Source organism: Naumovozyma castellii, chromosome 1, assembly GCF_000237345.1.
Source record: "Naumovozyma castellii chromosome 1, complete genome".
Taxonomy (NCBI): Eukaryota; Fungi; Ascomycota; class Saccharomycetes; order Saccharomycetales; family Saccharomycetaceae; genus Naumovozyma; species Naumovozyma castellii.
The window spans coordinates 384,260-408,176 of NC_016491.1; the positions used below are offsets into that span (position 1 = coordinate 384,260).

The 23,917-nt window shown below is 36.3% G+C and overlaps 15 protein-coding genes and 1 non-coding gene across 16 annotated transcripts; 10 read left to right on the forward strand and 6 right to left on the reverse strand.

Moving 5' to 3' along the window:
- Nucleotides 1-391: 391 nt before the first annotated feature.
- On the forward strand, nt 392-1,333 carry RPP0 (60S ribosomal protein uL10; the record flags this gene model as incomplete). Its single annotated transcript, XM_003673103.1, has 1 exon — nt 392-1,333. One exon carries the CDS (start codon nt 392-394, stop codon nt 1,331-1,333), a length of 942 nt encoding a protein of 313 aa, XP_003673151.1.
- A 92-nt stretch (nt 1,334-1,425) lies between these two features.
- On the forward strand, nt 1,426-2,541 carry IMO32 (Imo32p; the record flags this gene model as incomplete). The annotated part of the gene is made up of 1 exon (XM_003673104.1): nt 1,426-2,541. The coding sequence occupies one exon, from the start codon at nt 1,426-1,428 to the stop codon at nt 2,539-2,541; it is 1,116 nt and encodes a 371-aa protein (XP_003673152.1).
- A 765-nt stretch (nt 2,542-3,306) lies between these two features.
- Nucleotides 3,307-8,820, forward strand: GSC2 (1,3-beta-glucan synthase GSC2; the record flags this gene model as incomplete). The annotated part of the gene is made up of 1 exon (XM_003673105.1): nt 3,307-8,820. One exon carries the CDS (start codon nt 3,307-3,309, stop codon nt 8,818-8,820), a length of 5,514 nt encoding a protein of 1,837 aa, XP_003673153.1.
- A 317-nt stretch (nt 8,821-9,137) lies between these two features.
- On the reverse strand, nt 9,138-9,893 carry TIM21 (Tim21p; the record flags this gene model as incomplete). The annotated part of the gene is made up of 1 exon (XM_003673106.1): nt 9,138-9,893. The coding sequence occupies one exon, from the start codon at nt 9,891-9,893 to the stop codon at nt 9,138-9,140; it is 756 nt and encodes a 251-aa protein (XP_003673154.1).
- A 332-nt stretch (nt 9,894-10,225) lies between these two features.
- NCAS0Atrna6R lies at nt 10,226-10,297 on the forward strand. Its single transcript has one exon. It is a non-coding gene; the product is annotated as a tRNA-Arg (tRNA).
- Nucleotides 10,298-10,783: 486 nt separating this feature from the next.
- RPL26B (60S ribosomal protein uL24) lies at nt 10,784-11,604 on the forward strand (the record flags this gene model as incomplete). The annotated part of the gene is made up of 2 exons (XM_003673107.1): nt 10,784-10,802; nt 11,240-11,604. The coding sequence occupies 2 exons, from the start codon at nt 10,784-10,786 to the stop codon at nt 11,602-11,604; spliced, it is 384 nt and encodes a 127-aa protein (XP_003673155.1).
- An 871-nt stretch (nt 11,605-12,475) lies between these two features.
- NCAS0A02070 (uncharacterized protein) lies at nt 12,476-13,411 on the forward strand (the record flags this gene model as incomplete). Its single annotated transcript, XM_003673108.1, has 1 exon — nt 12,476-13,411. One exon carries the CDS (start codon nt 12,476-12,478, stop codon nt 13,409-13,411), a length of 936 nt encoding a protein of 311 aa, XP_003673156.1.
- Nucleotides 13,412-13,475: 64 nt separating this feature from the next.
- NCAS0A02080 (uncharacterized protein) lies at nt 13,476-13,841 on the reverse strand (the record flags this gene model as incomplete). Its single annotated transcript, XM_003673109.1, has 1 exon — nt 13,476-13,841. The coding sequence occupies one exon, from the start codon at nt 13,839-13,841 to the stop codon at nt 13,476-13,478; it is 366 nt and encodes a 121-aa protein (XP_003673157.1).
- A 396-nt stretch (nt 13,842-14,237) lies between these two features.
- On the reverse strand, nt 14,238-14,948 carry CAX4 (dolichyldiphosphatase; the record flags this gene model as incomplete). Its single annotated transcript, XM_003673110.1, has 1 exon — nt 14,238-14,948. The coding sequence occupies one exon, from the start codon at nt 14,946-14,948 to the stop codon at nt 14,238-14,240; it is 711 nt and encodes a 236-aa protein (XP_003673158.1).
- A 262-nt stretch (nt 14,949-15,210) lies between these two features.
- On the reverse strand, nt 15,211-15,471 carry ACB1 (long-chain fatty acid transporter ACB1; the record flags this gene model as incomplete). Its single annotated transcript, XM_003673111.1, has 1 exon — nt 15,211-15,471. One exon carries the CDS (start codon nt 15,469-15,471, stop codon nt 15,211-15,213), a length of 261 nt encoding a protein of 86 aa, XP_003673159.1.
- A 237-nt stretch (nt 15,472-15,708) lies between these two features.
- On the forward strand, nt 15,709-16,449 carry ORM1 (sphingolipid homeostasis protein ORM1; the record flags this gene model as incomplete). The annotated part of the gene is made up of 1 exon (XM_003673112.1): nt 15,709-16,449. The coding sequence occupies one exon, from the start codon at nt 15,709-15,711 to the stop codon at nt 16,447-16,449; it is 741 nt and encodes a 246-aa protein (XP_003673160.1).
- Nucleotides 16,450-16,837: 388 nt separating this feature from the next.
- Nucleotides 16,838-17,971, forward strand: KSS1 (mitogen-activated serine/threonine-protein kinase KSS1; the record flags this gene model as incomplete). The annotated part of the gene is made up of 1 exon (XM_003673113.1): nt 16,838-17,971. One exon carries the CDS (start codon nt 16,838-16,840, stop codon nt 17,969-17,971), a length of 1,134 nt encoding a protein of 377 aa, XP_003673161.1.
- A 484-nt stretch (nt 17,972-18,455) lies between these two features.
- On the forward strand, nt 18,456-20,042 carry BUD9 (Bud9p; the record flags this gene model as incomplete). The annotated part of the gene is made up of 1 exon (XM_003673114.1): nt 18,456-20,042. The coding sequence occupies one exon, from the start codon at nt 18,456-18,458 to the stop codon at nt 20,040-20,042; it is 1,587 nt and encodes a 528-aa protein (XP_003673162.1).
- Nucleotides 20,043-20,197: 155 nt separating this feature from the next.
- Nucleotides 20,198-21,025, forward strand: MTE1 (Mte1p; the record flags this gene model as incomplete). The annotated part of the gene is made up of 1 exon (XM_003673115.1): nt 20,198-21,025. One exon carries the CDS (start codon nt 20,198-20,200, stop codon nt 21,023-21,025), a length of 828 nt encoding a protein of 275 aa, XP_003673163.1.
- An 81-nt stretch (nt 21,026-21,106) lies between these two features.
- Nucleotides 21,107-22,126, reverse strand: NCAS0A02150 (transaldolase; the record flags this gene model as incomplete). Its single annotated transcript, XM_003673116.1, has 1 exon — nt 21,107-22,126. The coding sequence occupies one exon, from the start codon at nt 22,124-22,126 to the stop codon at nt 21,107-21,109; it is 1,020 nt and encodes a 339-aa protein (XP_003673164.1).
- Nucleotides 22,127-22,493: 367 nt separating this feature from the next.
- Nucleotides 22,494-23,732, reverse strand: RME1 (Rme1p; the record flags this gene model as incomplete). The annotated part of the gene is made up of 1 exon (XM_003673117.1): nt 22,494-23,732. One exon carries the CDS (start codon nt 23,730-23,732, stop codon nt 22,494-22,496), a length of 1,239 nt encoding a protein of 412 aa, XP_003673165.1.
- Nucleotides 23,733-23,917: the final 185 nt, after the last annotated feature.

A 23,917-nucleotide genomic window follows, 5' to 3' on the forward strand; every position in this document is an offset into this window, starting at 1 on the left:
ATGATGGGGAATATAGATATAACAATCGTGCGAGTATACTTTAGCTGATGTTGTAATATACTTCTTGCTATCTTTGGTGGGTCATCTTTACAAACTGTTTCAATCGTAAATTTACTCGCTGTAATGAAGACTGTACCAATCTCAAAACCCAACCACCATAAAACACCCAAACGTCGGAATTGTAAATGTTAAAAAAGTTGCAAATTTTTAAAATTATTTTGTCACGGACGCGAAGCTTCAATTCTGAATTCTGGAAAAGCTAATGGTAAAAATCATTCGGAAGATTACTACTTTTAAAAGCTTGCGTACGATTAATTGAATCTTCTCTTTCAATAAAAAATAGAAGTAAGCGTAAAACCTTTAAACATCCTACAGATAAAACAAATTTGAAATGGGAGGCGTTCGTGAAAAGAAAGCTGAATACTTTGCTAAATTAAGAGAATACTTGGAAGAATACAGATCCATCTTCATCGTTGGTGTCGACAATGTTTCTTCTCAACAAATGCACGAAGTTAGAAAGGAATTGAGAGGTAGAGGTGTTGTCTTGATGGGTAAGAACACCATGGTTAGAAGAGCCATCAGAGATTTCATCACTGACTTACCAGATTACGAAAAGGTCTTGCCTTTCATCAAGGGTAACGTTGGTTTCGTTTTCACTAACTCCTCTTTGCAAGAAATCAAGGAAGTTATCATCTCCAACAAGGTTGCCGCTCCAGCCAGAGCCGGTGCCATTGCTCCAGAAGATATCTGGGTTAGAGCTGTTAACACTGGTATGGAACCAGGTAAGACTTCTTTCTTCCAAGCTTTAGGTGTTCCAACCAAGATTGCCAGAGGTACCATTGAAATTGTTTCCGATGTCAAGGTTGTTGATGCCGGTCACAAGGTCGGTCAATCCGAAGCTTCCTTGTTGAATTTGTTGGAAATCTCTCCATTCAAGTTCGGTTTGTCCATTGTCCAAGTCTACGACAACGGTCAAATTTTCCCATCCTCCGTCTTGGATATCACTGATGAAGAATTGGTCGAACACTTCGTTTCTGCTGTCTCTACCATCTCTGCTATTTCTTTGGCTGTCGGTTACCCAACCTTGCCATCTGTCGGTCACTCTTTGATCAACAACTACAAGAACTTGTTAGCTGTTGCCATTGGTTCCGGTTACCATTTCGCTGAAATTGAAGATTTGGTTGACAGAATTGAAAACCCAGAAAAGTATGCTTCTGCTGCTCCAGCTGCTGGTGCTGCCGCTGCTTCCTCTGATGCTGCTGCCACTGAAGAAGCTGCTGCTGAAGATGAAGAATCTGAAGATGATGACATGGGTTTCGGTTTATTCGATTAAGGAATTTACATTAGTTAATATTTAATTAAAAACAATTTATATTATATAATTATATCTTCTTACTGAATCAAATATACTCATTTGCATTTTTAATGGTTGATCTTGTTAGTAGTTTTAATTTTTGGATTCTAAGGCGCCGTTCGAACTCGAACGTTCATAAAATAGACAGATACTGGGAAGCATTGACTACTACTACTTTAACTGATCACATTCGTACAATGCACTCAAGAGGGTATAAACTACAAACATTAGTACATCCTTTATTTTTCAGGCGGCTACACAATAGTGTAAGATGTTACTATCAAACAAACACAACCTACAATTCATATGAACAGGCAAACACGGAGCTAATGACGGATGATATACCTACAGTGAATCTAGCTTTCGATCGTTTAAAAGCTCCCAATAAAATGGGTCTCAATGCCAACCCTTTGGTTATCTTACATGGCTTTTTCGGTAATAAATCTAATAACCGTACATTGGGGAAAGGGTTAAATGAGAAGTTGAACAGAGATGTATACTTGTTAGATTTAAGGAATCATGGTCGCTCTCCACATATTGAAAGACACGACTATGCTTCCATGGCCCATGATGTAGAGAAGTTCATTCAAACGAAGATTAATAAAGAGAAAAAACCTATTATCATTGGACATTCGATGGGTGCAAAGGTCGGGATGAGTGTTGTGTTAAGGAAACCTGATCTTTGCTCCATGTTGGTTAATATGGAGAATGCGCCTGTTAGTAAAGTTCCTGAAGGTATATTTCCTCGTTATATTAAGGCATTACAGGAAATCGTTCAGGATGAATCTATAACTAATTCTGAACAAGCGGACAAAGCCTTACAGAGAATTGAAAAAAACGCAGTAGTTCGTCAATTTTTAATGACGAACCTGACAAGGGTTAAGAAAGACGGTAAGAACGGGTACAAGTCTAGAGTACCATTAGAGATCTTGAATGATGCTATCGTTAAGGGTAAAATCTCCGGTTGGGAGTTCAATTCATCGCTGAATAGATGGACGGGACCCACGCTATTTATCCGAGGCACTGAATCTAATTATGTGGCGGACGAGTATTTACCTGCGATTGGCAATTTCTTCCCCAATTTCGAGTTGCGGGATGTGAATGCTGGTCATTGGGTCAACTCTGAGAACCCGACCGCCTGTATAGACTACATTACGGATTTCGTTGAAAGGCATGAAGATGTATAGATAGATAGATAAATAAGTAAATAAAATAGCCGCCAAAGATGAACATAAATTAACACAAAAAGTCTAGATTCAGATCTATTTGCTTCGAGTTACCCAAAAGGGAAACTCGAGAAAACGGGGTTACCCGCCTGCCCCACACGGGTTCCGGGTAACCGTGTTGTAATAACGCGTAAAGGGTTACCCTTTTAAGCCGATTCACTTTCGCGTCTCGAGAAAGGCGGAGAATTTTTTTGCAAAGAAGTAGTCTGCTGCCGAGATTTTGACATTAGACAACCATCGCGGCCTGATTGTTTCTATATATACAATTTCCTCTTACAATATAGTCTTTGCCTCTTTTTTTGATCCAGTTTGATCCGTATCACTACATACTACCTATTTATTCTATTTGTACACTCTTTTCCTAGCTTTTCACTTAGAACTAGACTAACCAGTATTGTCATTTATTACTTTCAGGTGGTTAAGGACGGTTTTGTGTTACTATCGTATTTCATTTAAGGTCAAAAATAGACGCTCATCTAGCTATCGTTAAAAAAAACGGAATTAATCTGTTTCAACCTTTCAATAGTTATACAGTTGAATCGAACCAGTCGAGGTGCACAAATAAATTACTTTTGCTTCAAAGACTATCGCAAAACGTATTAGCGCTCGTTATATTTTATTCACCTTTTCTTTTTTTTTAGACTCCTAAGCTAAGACAAACAACAAATCCATCAAGTGAGAACACTAAAAGTAATATTCGATACATTATACATTCATTAGCTCGTCATGTCCTATCACGATAGAGACGTTCACAACCAAGAGCCGACCATCGATCAATATGGTCAGCCAATATATCCGCAAGATGATTCATACAGCCAAGATGGCGAATCACATCAAGAACAATACATGAACGAAAATTACTCAGATTTTAGCAGTTTTGCTGCCCCAAATGGTGCTCATAATAATACAAATTCTGCATCCACATATGATGATAGTTATGGGGGACAGTATACTTCTTCTCAAGTTAGTTATAGTGAACAAACTGGGACATCTACGCCCGTTTTCGGCAGTGGTCCATTTAATATGCCAGATGGATTAAATGTAGGACTACCTAATGATCCATATCCAGCATGGACCGCAGATGAGGATGCACCAGTAAATATTGAGCAAATTGAAGATATATTTATTGATTTAACAAATAAATTTGGTTTCCAAAGAGATTCAATGAGAAATATTTTTGATCATTTTATGACTTTATTAGATTCAAGAGCTTCAAGAATGACCCCGGCACAAGCATTAATTTCATTACATGCTGATTATATTGGAGGTGATACATCCAATTATAAGAAATGGTATTTCGCAGCTCAATTAGATATGGATGATGAAATTGGGTTTAGAAACGTTAAAATGGGGAAATTATCGAGAAAGGCTAGAAAAGCTAAGAAATCAAATAAAAAAGCTATCAAACATTCTTCTCCAGAGGCCGTTGAGGCAACATTACAACAATTAGAAGGCGATAACTCATTACAAGCCGCTGATTATAGATGGAAGGCTAAAATGAGTAGTTTATCTCCAGAGGAAATGGTTCGTCAATTGGCTTTATATTTATTATGTTGGGGTGAAGCTAATCAAGTAAGATTTACTTCAGAATGTTTATGTTTCATTTACAAATGTGCTTATGATTATTATCAATCTCCAGAATGCCAACAAAGAACCCAACCCTTACCAGAAGGTGATTATTTGAATAGAATTATTTCACCATTATATCATTTCTTGAGAGACCAAGTTTATGAAGTGGCTGATAACCGTTATATTAAACGTGAAAGAGATCATAACAAAGTTATTGGTTATGATGATGTCAATCAATTATTTTGGTATCCAGAAGGTATCGCTAAAATAATAATGGAAGATGGACGTAAATTGATAGATTTACCCAGTGAAGATCGTTATTTAAGGTTAGGTGACGTCATTTGGGGAAACGTATTCTTCAAGACATATAAGGAAACACGTACTTGGTTACATATGGTTACCAATTTCAATCGTATTTGGATTATGCATATTTCGGTTTATTGGATGTATGTTGCCTACAATGCACCAACACTTTACACTCACAATTATCAACAATTGGTCGACAATCAACCATTGGCATCATACAGGTGGGCAACTGCTGCCCTAGGTGGTACTGTGGCAAGTTTAATTCAACTCGTCGCTACACTTTGTGAATGGACTTTTGTTCCAAGAAATTGGGCCGGTGCTCAACATCTGTCACGTAGATTCATGTTTTTATTTTTCATCTTTGCAGCCAACTTTGCTCCAGTACTATTTGTATTCATTTATGAAAAGGATACCGTTTACTCGAAAGCTGGTTATATTGTCGGAATTGTTATGTTCTTTGTTGCTGTAGTTACTATGGTTTATTTCTCAGTCATGCCATTAGGTGGACTTTTCACATCATATATGAATAAAAGTTCGAGGCGTTACGTGGCATCTCAAACCTTTACTGCATCTTTTGCCCCATTAAAGGGGATTGATAGATGGTTATCCTATTTAGTATGGGTAGTGGTCTTTGGTGCTAAATATGCAGAATCCTATTATTTCTTAATCCTTTCCTTGAGAGATCCAATTAGAATCTTATCTACTATGACAATGAGATGTACTGGTGAATATTGGTGGGGTGCAAAACTATGTAAACATCAATCCAAGATCGTCTTAGGTTTAATGATTGCTACTGATTTCATTTTATTCTTCCTGGATACCTACTTGTGGTATATTATTGTTAATACAATCTTTTCCGTTGGAAAATCATTTTATTTGGGTATCTCCGTTCTAACTCCATGGAGAAATATTTTCACTAGATTACCAAAGAGAATTTACATGAAAATCTTAGCCACAAGCCATGCTCAAGTTAAGTATAAACCTAAAGTGTTAATTTCTCAAGTTTGGAATGCAATTATCATTTCCATGTACAGAGAACATTTATTGGCCATCGATCATGTTCAAAAATTATTATATCATCAAGTTCTATCTGAAGTACAAGGTAAGAGAAGTTTGCGTGCTCCAACATTTTTTACATCTCAAGACGGAAAATCTATCGAAGGTGAATTTTTCCCTAAGGATTCAGAAGCTGAACGTCGTATTTCATTTTTCGCTCAATCTTTGACAATCCCAATTAAGGAACCTTTACCAATTGATAACATGCCTACTTTTACCGTTTTAACGCCTCATTACTCTGAAAGAATCTTACTATCATTAAGAGAAATTATTCGTGAGGATGACCAATTTTCCAGAGTTACTTTATTAGAGTATTTGAAACAATTACATCCATTAGAATGGGATTGTTTTGTTAAGGATACAAAAATTCTTGCAGAAGAAACTGCTATTTATGAAGGAAACGAGGAAGAAACTGATAAAGATGATGCCATGAAATCTGAAATTGATGATTTACCATTTTATTGTATTGGTTTCAAATCTGCTGCACCTGAATATACTTTGCGTACACGTATCTGGGCTTCTTTAAGGTCACAAACACTTTACCGTACAGTCTCAGGGTTTATGAATTACTCAAGAGCCATTAAATTATTATATCGTGTGGAAAATCCAGAAATTGTTCAAATGTTTGGTGGTAATGCTGAAGGTTTAGAAAGAGAATTAGAAAAGATGACAAGAAGAAAGTTTAAATTTTTGGTTTCCATGCAAAGATTGGCTAAATTCAAACCTCATGAATTGGAAAATGCTGAATTCTTACTAAGAGCTTACCCAGATTTACAAATTGCCTACTTGGATGAAGAACCTCCATTAAATGAAGGTGAAGAACCAAGAATTTATTCCGCTTTAATCGATGGTCATTGTGAAATTCTAGAAAATGGTCGTAGACGTCCTAAATTTAGAGTTCAATTATCTGGTAATCCAATTTTAGGTGATGGTAAATCTGATAATCAGAATCATGCCTTAATTTTCTACAGAGGTGAATACATCCAATTAATTGATGCCAATCAAGATAATTATTTAGAAGAATGTTTGAAGATTAGATCTGTACTATCTGAATTTGAAGAAATTTATGCAGAACCTTTCAATCCATACATTCCAGGTATGAAATATGAGGAACAAACAACAAATCACCCAGTGGCCATTGTTGGTGCAAGAGAATATATTTTCTCCGAAAACTCTGGTGTTCTTGGTGATGTTGCTGCTGGTAAAGAACAAACTTTTGGTACATTATTCGCTCGTACTCTATCACAAATTGGTGGTAAATTACATTATGGTCATCCGGATTTCATTAATGCTACATTTATGACAACCAGAGGTGGTGTTTCTAAGGCTCAAAAGGGGTTACATTTGAATGAAGATATTTACGCTGGTATGAATGCCATGTTGCGTGGTGGTCGTATTAAGCATTGTGAATATTACCAATGTGGTAAAGGTAGAGATTTAGGTTTCGGTACAATTTTGAATTTCACAACAAAGATTGGTGCCGGTATGGGTGAACAGATGCTATCCCGTGAATACTATTATTTAGGTACTCAATTACCAATTGATCGTTTCTTGTCATTCTATTATGCGCATCCTGGTTTCCATTTGAATAATTTGTTTATTCAACTTTCTTTGCAAATGTTCATGTTAACTTTGGTTAATCTACATGCTTTGGCTCATGAATCCATTATTTGTCTATATGATAGAAATAAGCCAATTACAGACGTTCAATATCCTTTGGGTTGTTACAATCTAGCTCCAGTCAATGATTGGGTTAGACGTTATACTTTATCTATTTTCATTGTCTTCTTTATTGCCTTTGTTCCAATTATTGTTCAAGAATTAATTGAACGTGGTTTATGGAAGGCAATCTTAAGATTCTTCCGTCATTTATTATCATTATCTCCAATGTTCGAAGTGTTTGCAGGTCAAATCTATTCCTCTGCGTTAATGAGTGATTTAACAGTTGGGGGTGCACGTTATATTGCCACAGGTCGTGGTTTTGCTACTTCTCGTATTCCATTCTCAATTTTATACTCAAGATTTGCAGGTTCTGCAATTTATATGGGTGCAAGATCAATGTTAATGTTATTATTTGGTACTGTGGCTAATTGGAATGTTTGTCTATTATGGTTCTGGGCATCCTTAACTTCATTACTATTCTCTCCATTCATTTTCAATCCTCATCAATTTTCGTGGCAAGATTTCTTCTTAGATTACAGAGATTTCATCAGATGGTTATCAAGAGGTAACAGCAAATATCATAAGAATTCTTGGATTGGTTATATTAGAATGTCAAGATCTCGTATTACTGGGTTTAAACGTAAATTGACCGGTGATGAATCAGAAAAGGGAGCTGGTGACGCTAGTAGGGCACACCGTATTAATTTAATATTAGGTGAAGTCTTCCCATGTACCGTTTATGCTGCTGGGTGTTTTATTGCTTTTACATTTATTAACGCTCAAACAGGTGTTAAGACTACACATGACGATAGAGTAAACTCAGTATTACGTTTAATCATCTGTACCTTAGCTCCTATTGGTATTGACATGGCAGTTCTATTGATGTGCCTGGCGATGTCTTGTTGCTCCGGTGTATTAGGTATGTGTTGCAAGAGAACTGGTGCAGTGATGGCTGCAATTGCCCATGGTACTGCTGTCATTGCACATGTTGGTTTCTTTATTGTTATGTGGGTCCTTGAAGGTTTCAATTTCATAAGAATGTTGATGGGTGTCATTGCTTGTATACAATGCCAAAGATTTATCTTCCAATGTACCACTGTGTTCTTACTAAGTCGTGAATTTAAACATGATCATGCCAACACTGCCTTCTGGAACGGTCAATGGAATAGTAATGGTATGCATTGGACTCAACCAACAAGAGAGTTCCTGGCTAAGGTTATTGAATTGTCTGAATTTGCTGCCGATTTCGTGCTAGGTCACATCATCCTATTCTGTCAATTACCAATTCTTTGTATTCCAACCATTGATAAATTACACTCTATCATGTTGTTTTGGTTAAGACCTTCTCGTCAAATTCGTCCACCTATTTTCTCTTTGAAACAAACTCGTCTGCGTAGACGTATGGTTATGAAATATTCAATGCTATACATTCTCATTTTGATTGCGTTTGCTGGTTGTATCATTGGTCCTGCTGTAGCTGGTTCTCGTGTCCATAGAGATTTTGGTACTTCCTTGACTGGTATCACACATAATTTATTCCAACCAAGACATGTTAACAATAATGATACAGGAACTGGAATTGCCACATACTCAGGCCATTATTACACGATTACTCCTTCAATGAGAACGTGGTCTACTAAGAATTAACATAAATTAAATAAATAAATTTGGTTTGAATTATTTTGATCAGATAAAGCCCCATAATTTGTTTTCATTATCATTTTTATTCATCGGGCTCTTGTACTTTAGCTTATAACAGAATGTTATATAACGTTATATATTTTAAAATCATCATATTATTATATCTAATATCAACTTAACTGAATAAGCATTACAAAACTTCTGTTATTGATGAGGATTGAAAGGTTTGTGTTACAATTATATGCTAAAAAGAAAGATATGTACATGTACTTGTTTATACATCAAAAGACGTATTCAAATGAAATATTTCAAGACCAGGGACGCTAAGTTCTTTTAGGTCCCCAATTAACACCTAAGAAACCAGTTGGTTTTACAACTTGCGCCAGTTTGGGTTTGACCAAGTAATATCTTTTTTCACCGGGCACATCAATATAAACGCTTGTAAAATCCGGTTGATATTTATTTTTGGAATCCTTTGCTTCAATATGTATCAATGCTCTTTTCTTCTTGGATTCAACATGAAATCTCATATAATGATGAACTACCCCATCCCTATCAATTTTCTTCTTTGATACTATCGGTCTATTTCTAGTCCACCTATCATGAGTAATTAATTCACCGTATGCCTTTAATCTCTCCTTACGCATCTTGGAATCTTTGCATTGTAGCATAGATCTCACATTCGCATCTTTTTCTACCATGGTAACTGCACGATTAAATAGTTGTGTATCACCTGATGGTGAGAACAATTCTGCTATGATCAAATAAAGAACAATTACCGATATACCAATACCTCCAATGACTAAAGATCCAGATAATGAAAATGTGGTAAATGCTCTAATTTTAGGCCATATCGTGCTCTTTTTAGTCTTTTCCTTCTTTGAATTACTTTCTTGATGATTCTTTGTTTTATTTGTATCGTCTTTGTTAGGCTGTGACCTTTCAGTGGCGTAAAACCTTTGAGAGGATATGACTCCATTGTTGGAAATAGGGTATCTCTTCGGTAAAAGATACGAAATTGGAAAGCTTCTTTTAATCATTGGTCTCATGTTACAACCAGCTATTGTTCTTAGCAGCATCTCCAATGGTATCTAAATCGTTGTTCTAATGTTGTTTAGTTGTATTGGGATGATTGAGGAGTTTCTAAGTTTGTAAATGATTAAAAACTTAAAATTCCGAATCAACGTTAATGCTATCTTATTTTCGAGACTAAAAAAAAATGGAAAAATGGATCTTTAACAGAAAAAGAATTGGTGATGCATGATAAATTATTAATATACACATATTAATCATATTAAGTGAAATAGATAGTACATTGTTACTCAATATACTGGACTTCTAAAATGCAAAGTGCATGACCACTACTACTTAGTATAACGATCAGCATTCTACAAAACAAGTTAACAATGAAGCCCCTTTAGTGCAATGGTTAGCATGTATTTTTCCGGTGGATGCGATCCGGGTTCGAGTCCCGGGAGGGGCTCGTTATTTTTAATTTTTACATTAATTTTCTACTCCATTTAAACTGAAACAATTCCTATACCAATTTCCTTGAAAGTAAACCCAGTTCTCAGATTTTCTTTTTAAATGAAATCCTCATTATTGTTGTTTCTGGTCATTATTATTATTATGATTTTCTTATCATTCATTTTTGTGGCTTGAAAAATCGAAGACTACAGCACCCAGACATGTCTTGTTACTTTAGGACATGTCTGGGTGTTATATTTTTGTTTGTATATTGTGCTTTTTTTGTTAAGATTTCCAGATCAAGATTTCTCGGACGCGGTTCAGTTAGACTCGTGAGATTGAATGGAGGGAAGTCCCGCGAGAACGCTAGGCGGAATAATGGTCTCTTTGGCACTAGCATCAGTGACCATAATAGCAGGGGTATAATGAAATGATGGTAAAATGTGTATATTCTTAATAATAAGTTGGATTTAGATAAGTAAACCAAGGAAAGATAATAACAATGGCTAAGCAATCTCTAGGTATGTGGTGAAATTAATGAATTATAGAATGATATATGGATCTTTTCATGAAATGAATTAATGAATGAGGTGTGGAAAAAAAACAGTGTTGACAGATTTAATGAAATAGAGTAAGATATATTGTAATGAATATACGGGGGGATGATAATGAATTAATTGAAATGCCCTGATATGGTCGTGGTGAGAATTCCAAGCAAGAGCATCATCAGTAAATGAAAGTTCGAAGTGAATTAGGCACAGATCTCTTTGTTTAAGCGAGAGGATAACATCAAATACCGAAAAGACATACACAACGAATGTGCATAAGTTGGTCCTGTAACACGAAATGAATTTTATGATTAAGATCCAATTGATCCTATTGCAAACAATGATTTTAAAGAATGAAATTTACTAACATATTATTGAGATTGATTTTCATTCTCTCCCTATTTGTACAGACGTTTCCTCCGACAGAAGAAAGGCCAGAAAGGCTTACTTCACTGCCCCATCCTCCGTCCGTCGTGTCTTGTTATCTGCTCCATTATCCAAGGAATTGAGAGCTCAATACGGTATTAAGGCTTTACCAATCAGAAGAGATGATGAAGTTTTAGTCACCCGTGGTGCTAAGAAGGGTCAAGAAGGTAAAGTTTCTTCTGTTTACAGATTGAAATTTTCCATTCAAGTTGACAAGGTTACTAAGGAAAAATCTAATGGTGCCTCTGTTCCAATTAACATTCACCCATCCAAGGTTGTTATTACTAAATTGCATTTGGACAAGGATAGAAAGGCTTTGATTCAAAGAAAGGGTGGTAAATTGGAATAAACTGTTTTAATGTATTAGTATATGTTTTCCATTTGTATATTTTTTTCTTTAGAGATTAATTCAAATTAAATAGATAAAGAAACCTTCATTTTAAATCATAGTGCGTGTCGCTTCAAGAAATTGGGATGTCACAAAACAATATATAGTAGTATAGTAGTAACGGCGGTACATAAGACAAAAACACAAGCAAATATGTCATTTAAATTGAATGATGGTGGTGAAGAATTAATAAATGGTCTTGGTAGTGAGACAGTCCAATGGGGTGCTGATGTTTCAACAAGCGATTCCGGTAGAAGAACATGTTCAAGATGGGGATCCAAGAAAAAGTCAAAGAAAGATGAAGGTGTTATTGCATACCCTGGTCAATTATATTGTACAGATTCTGGTAAATTATTCCATGCGGGGAAGATACTTATTATTCTTTTGGGTGTTTCTGATGGATCAAAGACATTTTTAGGGAAATCTATTGAAAGATATTGTAAATGGTTAGGTGTTCGAAGTAAGAGTTTCCTGTTAAGAGTAATCCTTTAATTCAAAGTATTCTTCGTTATATTACGTAAGTAATATATATTAATATAAATAAATACCCAAAGGGTCCAGCAGTCAAAGACGTCTCAACATGGTAGCTTATATACGTTAGCATATGACATAGTGTCCAATACAATGCACCCCCTACTTGCATACTAAGTGGTCTGACACGTCCGGTGATCGATCGGATCGTGTCCCTCCGAAGGTGGCCAACCAACGGTTACCCGTATTAAAAGACTTATAACAAACGGTTATGGATACTGTGTAATAACGCTAACATTTCCATTTCAATGATTTTAGAGATTATCATTCGAGAGTGAAGGATATTGATAATATAGTTTCTATGATGTTGGTTAAACATATTGTTGAATTTTTTGGAATTAAGAATGGACAACTATCCATTATTGATGGGAATAATCTTGAACTTGAAGATATTAAAAAATTGAATAAAGTTTTTGACGAATGTAATGTAAATGTTTTATTTATTGAATTCATTACTGGGGAGGGAATTGAAGAAGATGATTATTCGGAGGAGGAAGATGATGAGGAGAATGATTTGATTGAGCAAGAAGGTTTAAGTTTTATTAAATTTATTAATTTTGGGAAACAAATCATTGTTAATAATGAGAAGCAAAATTACCTTTTGAATAAACTTGTTTTCTTTTTGATGAATTTGAAAGATAAGAAGGGATCTATTTATTTAGTTAAAGATATGGATGGTAGTCAAGATTTTAAAAATGGGAGAATTTCGAAGATATGTCAAATTGTGGAGGAAAGAATTCAACGTCAAATTTTAATAAAATCTCATTTCAATTATCGATCTGTTCTTATTAAGAATTCATTTTTGGAAGTTTGGTGTGATGAATTCAATGAAATTAAGTTGTTATCAAACGATGAAATTACTGTGGTGAAGAAACCAATCTTACGGAAATTAAATTTTGGTGTTATGGAAGGTTTAAATGAGGAAATCATTATGAATCAATTTGAATCTGAATATGAATCATATGTTTTAGATTCATATCATCATAGATATCCCATGGGAGAGTCATATCATGATGTTGCCATTAGAATGGAACCCTTATTATTAGAATTGGAACATATTGAAGGAAATTTAATCATATTGGCAGATGAAACTGTGTTAAGAATAATCTATGGATATTTTATGTCACGTAATTGTCTTGATTTACCGCTGTTAAAACTGGAAGACAATGAATTTGTGCAAATGTCAATATGTCCCGAGGGTAAGAATACAGTGTTAAGAATTCCATTGAATAATTAAATTAAATATGCTATTTACATATTGATGCAGAATGAATGAATAAATAAGTAATTAGATGAATTTTTTATGCTATTATTGTTTCCGTATCAAAGGAAACGGTTTTTTTCATTGAATGTCTTCTTCTGCTTCTTCTTCCGGAAGATTTTCTAGCAGACCTTATCCTTGCCTGTCTTTCATTTTCTTCAGCAGCCTTCAAAAGATCATATCTCGTTATAACTCTTGGTGATTCCGCTTTTTGTTCTCTTTCCATCGATGGTATATGATTGAAAGCGGACTTTATGGGGAAAAACACGATGTTTGATATGGTTGCAGCCATAGCGGATGAACTTGACCCGAGCGATGTCATTGATGTGTCGCTTGATGAATCCGTGATTGTACCGGGGAATGATGTGGAGAGGGCGGTGATGGATTTTGTTAGTGTTGTGATCATTGTTGTTGTTTCGGATGCTGTTCGATGACTTGTTGTTGTTATGAGTTGATACAAGATGAGATGAGAAACAAGATGTTGATGAGAGGAGATGGATGTTTGTGGTTCTTATATATGTTTGTGTATGCACGTATGTACGTATGTATTTGTTGAATCCGTGGACGTATGTATGTCGTTCTTAGTAAGAGTGACGGGGATGTTGGTTGACTAATAAACGGTGTTGAAAGTCTTTGTCAGAAGAACGACAAACGAACGAACGAGTATGTGCAAAAGAAGGGCAAATGGAACGTTTGAAAACATCCACAGAGATGAACCTCAAGGGTCTTTTCCTGTTTCCGCGGCTGGCTCTTCCGCTGTTCTTCCACGGATGTCGGATGGGACGGATGGATGGTCCGCGGCTCAATCGACCTTCTTATTTCTAATACCGTTAGCACAAGAACGGCGCTGCCAGGTTTCGAACTCGCTCTTCAGTGTCTTCTCTGCATCGCCATTCCAAGAATCCTTCACATACAACCATCGCATGATCCCCCATTGCAATACCCACTGGACAATACCCATCTCTCGTAGCAACCCAACCACGGCGTAGTATCCCGCTCCATTGAACACACCGAAGCACCACCCAACAAGCACCTGCTCCAACGAGTGGTATTTCAAGTAGATCCGCGAGAAACACACACATACGCCCAGGCCAAACACTGCTGATGCACCAACGTGCTTCTTCACACTACTCAATCCGGCCCAGTTGTAAGTCACCCGCAACAACATGTACATGGTGAGAAACCCCATGAACTGTGAATGCGCACTGGGCATCCCGTAGCCGGAACGTAACGTGTCTCTCTGGAACGACGAAACAAGTTCTGGATGAGGCGGACGTGGTTGACGGATCTTGTTCTTGACTACATTATTGATCAATTCGTTGCATAGTTGGCCCGCTGCCATGATACAGGCTTCCATTTCTCGGGTCGTGATGAACCATGAAAGATAGAACGTCAGGATCAAGATCGGGAATAATGACAGGTACGCACAAATGAACGATAGCGGATCATCCGAATCGTATAGAATGTACGTGTCGTCAAAGGGAATGATGTTAGGGTTCGGGTTCAGGTCCATGATCCTCTCTGATTGTTCGTACTCCTGTCCTTGTTCTTGTCTTGTCTTGTTCTTGTTCTTATTCTTGTCCACAACAGAATGAACAAAAAAACAAATTTCATCTTCCGCTATCGAGAATCAGATCACATACGTTCGTTACAAACACACTAAGGGAATAGATCTGACTATACAAAAACATGAAAGAGCAATGAATAAAATAAAATAAAATAAATAAATATTAAATTGAATAGCTAAACTAATTTCATAAATTCGTACCAACTAACTAACCGTACTTGACAAACAATTCGTCCACCAACTCAATGTACTGCTTCTCAGCATCCTCTTGCGAGGTCCCCTTTAACTTTTCCCATGCATCCCACTTGGAACGGTCTTTCAAATTGAAGATCCCAGGTCTCACCTTATCGTTATCCCCGACGGTGGCTTGCTTGTATAACGCGTACAACTTCAACAATTCATCAGTGTTGGGCTTCGTGGGTAATTCATTGACTGCCTTGGCCTTTTCTTCAAACAATTGGGACACCATATCTTGATTTTATATGCTATGTTATGCTATGTTGTTCTGTTCTTCCGTTGTTGGAGAAGAGGAGTAACAGTATCCAACCCATTTTTTATATCCACACCCAAAGTTACCCGCCCCGCTTTCGTTCCAATTTGACAACCATTCCATTAAGCCTTCAATGAATCAATAACTAAAGTTGCAAACATCTATCTATCCAAACAGTCGAACAAGGATTCATACAAACACAGCATCAAACCATACATGTCCGACCACATACAACAAGAACCACAAGTGCATCACGCTTCCACCACCGCCTACCAATCATACGCAGAAGATAACGACAACAAGGAAGAATTGAAACCTTTCCCCTCATATCATTCAAATAACGATAGTGCAGGAGGTGTCCCACTAACATACTCAAGATCCCATTCGGATTCCCAGGGAAGACAAATTGAACCCGTCAAGGATCATAGAAGAAGACGTTCTTCCAGTATAATCTCTCATGTGGAACAAGAAACTTTTGAAGATGAAAATGATCAACAAGTCCTACCAAACATGAACGCATCATGGGTAGACCAACGTGGTGCATGGATCATCCACATAGTCATTATAATCCTATTGAAATTATTCTACAATCTACTACCAGGTATTACTAATGAATGGTCTTGGACAATGACAAACATGACTTATGTCATTGGTTCATACGTGATGTTCCACATGATCAAGGGAACACCATTCGATTTTAATGGGGGTGCTTACGATAATTTAACCATGTGGGAACAAATTGATGATGAAACTTTATTCACTCCATCAAGAAAATTCTTAATGATGGTACCAATCGCGTTGTTCTTAATCTCCACACATTATTCTCATTACGATATTAAATTATTCTCTTGGAATTTGATCTTGACTACATTGGTAGCCATAGTCCCCAAGTTGCCATTGACTCATAGATTAAGAATATTCATTCCTGGTATCACAGGAAGAGCACAAATTAGTTAATGACTGAAAAGACTTACTAGCACCCCCCATAACGTTATATATATTTATGTTACATTCACACTAATATATAATATAAGCAAACAAACAAATAAATAAATACAAGTATCTCTACATCGATATCGTATCTAAATTTAGACTCAACATGCATTCTCGTCTATACAAAATTCTGCGACATTTATTTTTTTCATCTCTAATTTGTTACGTTGCCAAAACAAAATGCGTCAAACAAAATCAAGCCAGGCAATTCTCATTCAATACAAATGTAAATCTCTTTCCCACCTGGGTCCAATTTCTGAAAACGATAATCACTCTGTCTGCTCACCATAAAGATGCCTTATTGATCCACAAACAATACCCACAAACAGCAAATTAAAAAAAACAACAATCAATGCCCAGAACAATAACATTCGATATCCCACCACAATACCAATTGGTGGACCTGATAGGGGAAGGAGCATACGGAACAGTATGCTCGGCCATACACAAACCCTCTGGGATTAAAGTGGCCATTAAGAAGATACAACCCTTCTCGAAGGCAATGTTCGTCACTAGAACTCTACGTGAAATCAAATTATTAACTTATTTCAATAATCATGAAAATATAATCTCCATCCTCGACAAGATTAAACCCATCTCTATGGATAAATTCCAAGCTGTTTACTTAGTACAAGAACTAATGGAGACGGATCTACAAAGAGTCATTAGTAATAACAACACGAATAAATCATTAACGGATGATCATATCCAATACTTCACTTATCAAATACTAAGAGCTTTGAAATCTATACATTCCGCTAAAGTAATCCATAGAGATTTAAAACCTTCCAACCTTCTATTGAACTCCAATTGTGATTTAAAAATTTGTGATTTTGGTTTATCTCGTTGTCTGACAAGTAGTAATGATTCGAAGAAGACTCTGGTTGGATTCATGACCGAATATGTCGCAACAAGATGGTATCGTGCCCCAGAAATAATGTTGACGTTCCAAGAATATACAACAGCGATGGATATTTGGTCCGTTGGATGTATCCTAGCTGAAATGGTAACTGGGAGACCCTTGTTCCCCGGAAGAGATTATCATCATCAATTATGGCTTATATTAGAAGTTTTGGGTACACCGTCATTGGAAGATTTTGAACAGATTAAATCCAAGAGGGCGAGAGAATATATCGCTAATTTACCATTGAAACCACCAATGGCTTGGGATATAGTATTAAGTAATACAAATTTAAACCCAGATTTGATAGATTTATTAACAAAAATGCTCATGTTTAATCCAAATAAGAGAATAAGTGCTGCAGAAGCGTTACAACATCCTTATTTAAGTACGTATCATGACCCACAAGATGAACCTGAATATCCGCCGTTGAACCTAGATGATCCCTTTTGGAAATTGGATAATGACATTAATTCCAAACAACAGCAACAGGCACAAGACGCTACAATGATAGATGAGAATGAAGAAGTCTCCATGGAGCTGTTAAAACAGATGCTGTTCGACGAAGTGATGAAACCCTTGTGAAATCCTTCTGTTTCCTCTCCCAGTACAATTATTTACTTAGTTGTTTTTATATAGATTTATATAGTTAATTTGTTTGTTTGTTTTCCATGTTTTCAATACCCAGCAATGAGTACAGCACATGTCCGCATTAGGAAAAGTGATGACAAAATCAAACGCGTAAACCCAGCAAACGCGTCTGTCTGCATAATAAGATCAACATAAGCAACATTCACTTGCCAAGATTAACAGTTGTTTACCATTTCAAACCGTCAATAGCCCTCAGGGACATGCATCTTATAAGAGAAGGTGTAGGCTCGAGGATTTCCCATTTTGCAATCATTCAATAACTCCATACCACTCGCCAATAAGCTAATACTATACACATCATTCATTCATTGATTAACAATAACCTTCCCTTCGTTTAAAAAGTTATAATTACCGACCAACAATTCATTCATTTACAAAGTAATTTCTTTATTTTATCACTCGTTTCAGACAATTTTTAATGTCACAACCGCCAATGCCAAAAAGTCCCAATGGGTCATCATCTAAAAACTCCAAAATGGGTTCCTCATCAGGACTCGCTAAAAGACCTTCATTCAACAAGACTGATTCCTTATTCATAGAAGGGTCTCCACCATCAAATCTAGAATCCTCACAATCTACTCATTCACCAGCTAGTAATAATACAAGAAATTCACATTCACCGTATAACATATACATTGACGACTCCAGATTTTCCAATAGATCAATTTCTGTAAACGATTTGAACAGTATTATAGATAGTCTAAGTGAGGATACGGACACTGATTCATCGTTATCATCAGATGATCACAGCAAACTTTTAAAAACAGCAAAAAATGACAATTTTATCAACTCTCACTCATCTAGAACATCCATAATACGACATAGTTCACCTCCTGTGATGGAAAAAATGTTCAGTGCTGAACCCTTTGCCCCAAATTTAAGAGGGAAATCTAGTATTGGAACGATATCCACATCAATGTTATTAAATACTAATGAATCTGACCCGATTAGTGGGGGTAGCAAGAACCTATCCACTTCATCACCACTACCATGTGAAGAAAATGCATCAACTGATAAAAAGGAAATACATGAACCTGATTCCGCTGATTTACCGATACCAGCTTCACAATCGTCATCTTTTCAACAATATGACGATACTATTGAACCCGCCATCGAAGAAGCTGTAAAACTATTGAAAAGAGAAGCAAGTCAAAAACGGAAGAATGTGAATTATATCACACCAAAGACAACCAACACGCATTCATCGTCCACATCTACGTCAACAACAGCATCGTTCATACCGCAGAATTATAAGATTCCTCAAAAGGCGTTACATTCTTCTTCACACCAATCTTCGAAAAGGCCACCAAGTTCATCTTTGTTATCAAATAGAATTGTCCCATCTCCGAAAGCTGACAAAAGACATTCAAATGTACCTCTATCCCATGTACATATCATTGATAATTCCTCACCTTCGACCATTCAGACAACTTCTACAGTTGTGAATCCAGAAGGGAGAGTAAGTTCAAATTCACTTCCAAACCCAATAATACCTAATGATACCAATAATACTAATAAAACTCCAGCAAAGAAAATAAGTTCTGCACAGTTAGAATTGGCAATAGAAACTATAAACCAATATAGAGCTGGAAAGGGAATAGATTTAGAAAAACAACAAAACGGAGCGTATTACCGCGATGAGGATATGCCTCAATCACCAATTCAACACATAGATACAGAATCAATCCACTCATTTGATTCACAAAATGGTGGATTTTGGTCCATATTTAGTCTCACTAGAATCATTTCCATTGTAATTATTTGCCTCTTGATCCCTCCTTTTTTCTTTATGATTGCGTTGGGTGAAAAGGGTGGGGTCTCTAATTACCGAATAATGAGAATGATAATGAACACTGAACATCGATTAGGGTTGTACAAAGGGTTCATTTGGGATGTAGACGTTAATTGGTTCAGAATGCTCTGTCTTTTAGTGGGGACTGTTGAAATTCTATGTATCTTTGCAGGAATTGCCGTTGGGTTTGGTGTTGGATTAACCAGGGAATGAAGCTTGTAATTTGAGACGCGTAACACGACCGAGCCGAACTTCTCAAAACGAAAACATAACAAACAATACCAAGAATAATTAATACGTAGATAGATCTAATCATTTATAGAATACCCCGAATATAATAACTAATTCAAACCACAAAGAACAATTTTATGTTGTCTCACATCATTGAGTATCAATGTCAATACACAGACCAGATAAGAAAAAAGCACAAGACTTGGCATGATGGGAAATTAAAATATTTCCAATTGAATAATCGATTCATGCTTTACACTGAAACTGATAATGTTCTCTTAGCTACAGAATTTACCACCAGTGCAAAGGATATCAAGAATTATTTAGATCCTGCTGGATTTGACGTCATAGAGCATCAGATCTTCAGTAAATTCATCGTTATAATATCTGAAGTCATCTCAGAATATGATAAAGAAGTACATCTTACTCGAGCTAGACCCATCAATGGTGCTTCAACTGCAGTATGCTCTCAACACTCAGGAACTATTATTGATACTAACAAGGCAGTACCTTTGTCTTTGGGAGGCAAAACTGCAATACCTATTGAACGAAAAGTTGCTAAGAAACGACAATTAATAACAACGGACCAAGATATAAACAAGAATACAAATGAGCTTGCTTTAAAATTTAACAAACCATTCAAGCCACCCAGATTGATAGCAGACAGAAAAGATACAACTCCATTAAAGCCAAATAGGCCAAGCATAAGAGATAGTCATAGGGTAAAACTGGACAATCCGCCTCTGCCGGAGAGTAAACCCATCCAAAAGAAGATAAAGAAAATCACTACAGTACAAAAGCCAGAAACTCATTCCCCAAAGCATGATATCATTGAAATCATAGAAGATGTTATTCCAAAGGTCGAGGAGTCACCACCAGTCCCAAAGATCAAGAAACTTAGACGCATACCAACAACTGGAAGTAAGAGAATAAAAACAATTCATCATATAGCTATTCATTTATAACTTGAAATACAAAGAACGTTATTATAAAGGATATAAAACAAAACAAGGCCTTCACTCAAATCTCCAAAAATATTCAACTATCTACTTTTGAAGTTTCTCTTTGATAGCATTCGATAACGTGATGGCATCAGCTGCAAACTTCCTGATACCATCTGCCAATTTTTCAGTTGCCATTGCATCGTCATTTAAACTGTATCTAAATTTTGGTTCATCATCAAGGAAAGATATCTTCTCATCTCCCTGCTTTGCAGCTTTTTTCGGATCTAAAAGTTTTGGGACCTCATCTGTGCTAGCAACTAATTCATCTAATACTTTAGGAGATAAAGTTAGATTATCAATACCTGCAAGCTGCTTTACTTGACCCGTTGTTCTTAGAGATGCAGCCATAATAATAGTATGATATCCATGCTTCTTATAATAGTTGTAAATCTTTTTCACCGAATGAATACCAGGATCATCCTCTGGAGAATAATCTTTTCCTGTTTGAGCTTTGTAATAGTCAGTAATTCTAGCCACAAATGGAGATATTAGTGAAACACCAGCTTCGGCACAGGCGACAGCTTGAGTGAAAGAAAATAACAGGGTCAAGTTTGTGGTAATTCCATGCTCTTGCTCTAATACTTTAGCCGCTTGAATACCTTCCCATGTGGAGGCTACTTTGATATATACGCGGTCTTTGGAAATACCAGCTTTTTCGTACAAATGGATCAATTGTAATGCTTTCTTAATGGTTGCATCCTTATCAAAGGATAATCTTGCATCTACTTCGGTTGAAACTTTCCCTGGTACAATCTTCAATATCTCAGTCCCAAACTCAACTAATAACTTATCAATGGCACATTCGACTTGTTCATCAATAGTTTCCCCATTTTCTTTACCGTATGCGACAGCATTATCAACAAGACTGGAATAATCTTCCTTTTTGGAAGCTGCTAATATCAAAGATGGATTGGTAGTAGCGTCTTGAGGCTTATACTTATCAATGGTTGCAAAATCCCCCGTATCAGCAACGACTGTAGTTCCTGTTTTCTTCAAGAGATCTAATGATGTCGATCCTCCCGCATTAGCAACTTTTTGTTTCTTAGTCTTTGGTCCAACCATTTCTTGATATTATAAGATGTTAGTATGTGTTCAATTTCTAGATTGAAAAAATAAGGAAACTAGAAAAACATTTTTCAAGAGAGAATTAGTTTAAATAGTCAATTGACACCGGATTGATTGTGAAATTTTAAGCAGATCCATCTCATTGGCCCATGGAATGTCCATTCTTCTCTTACTTTTGTTCTTTAAGGGAAGGAAGGGGAACGGCTTTGCTAAAATCAATGAGTGTCTTTTTTTTACGTAATCCGCCCATTCATCTTAGCCACAAAAAATGAAGTATGTGTGTAAGTAATGTTAGCAATTAAATATTATAGCAAAAGTATCTAGCTGTTTAATAATTTAGTAAAAGTCCATTTGATGCAAATGTTCATTCATCATTTTCGAAATGCCCTCTTATATACTCTACCCTAGCTTCCTCTGAATCAAATTCTGGGCATTCCTTTAGTAATTTCGTCAACTTCCTATTGAACCTTGAATTAACACTCTCATGCGATATAGCAACATGACGAGCAAAGGCATCATTTCGATTGAATTTCTTGGGACAATACTTATTAGGACAATTTTTCGTCTCGTAGGCACCGTCTTTCAAATTCAATTTATTCTTTAATTGTCCCGTCAAATTTTCCTTATGTTGGTTAGCACAGTGTCTTCTTAAATCTGAACGACGTGGAAATCCAAGTATATGCCATGGGCAAGTCTTGAAGGGGCATTTGAATTCCCGTACAATACTATACTCATCTAAATGTGCAGCATATTCATATAAAGTACGAAACCTGCGTGGACAATGTGCACAACGATGGTTGCCTCTCTTGTGACAATTTTCAATAACGGCCATTAATTGCTTATCCGTTGTCAGTTGTTCCAGATGGTTCAATCCCCGTGGTGTTGTTGGTGGAGTAATCGTACGATTAGATGTGTTTAATGAGGATGTTTGGTGATCATTCCTCGTTGTTGGAGCCGTTTTAGATTCTTCTTTACAGTTCATCAGATTAGAAGTATGAAGTCCAAATTCATCGGTATTTTCAAGTAATAATAGAGTACTATTATTAAGTTCCAAAATGCTTGGCGAGATGGATGCACATGAATCAAAATGAATCTCGGAAATTGGTGTTGCCGTGAGGGTCGTTTCAGAAGAGTTATGACCTACTTTAAGCACACTATTGGTTTTAGTTGGTTCAAAAGTGTTCAAAGATATAGTGGGGTCATATGACGCTAAATTATTATTAGGCTGTCTTAGTATTGAAGTTTCCTCCTCATTTGACATTGCCCTTGTTGGTAAAACACTATTGATACCTATTGATCGATGGTAATTAAATTTGCCAGTTGTAGTTGTGTTCGTACTTATCAAATGTCCGGTATCAGGGAATGGATCTGAATTATCGTTGAGAATTCTATTAACTTCATCTAACCTATTAAATGCGGTCAAAGAACCTTCGAAAATGGGGAAAGCTTGAAGGCTCACATGCATGGTCATATCATTTAACAGTAAAGATGAGGAACCTTGTGAATTTGATGCATTGGTTTGTACTGGGGGGTGTTGCTTTTTGGTTATTCGTTTGCTGCGGGGTTGACCCTTTTGCAATCTAAATCCAATGGCTTGGGTCATTATTATGATTGATTTTTTTGAAGAGTTTTTTATTTGAAAGTTTATTATTCTTATCAATACTCGACTAGTATATTTTGATTAAAAGATTAAGACAATGAATGTAACTGAACCTCTATTACAAATGCAGCAACCATTGAGGAAACAAAGAGAAAAAAAATCTGACAGAAAAACAAAAATTTCCGAAG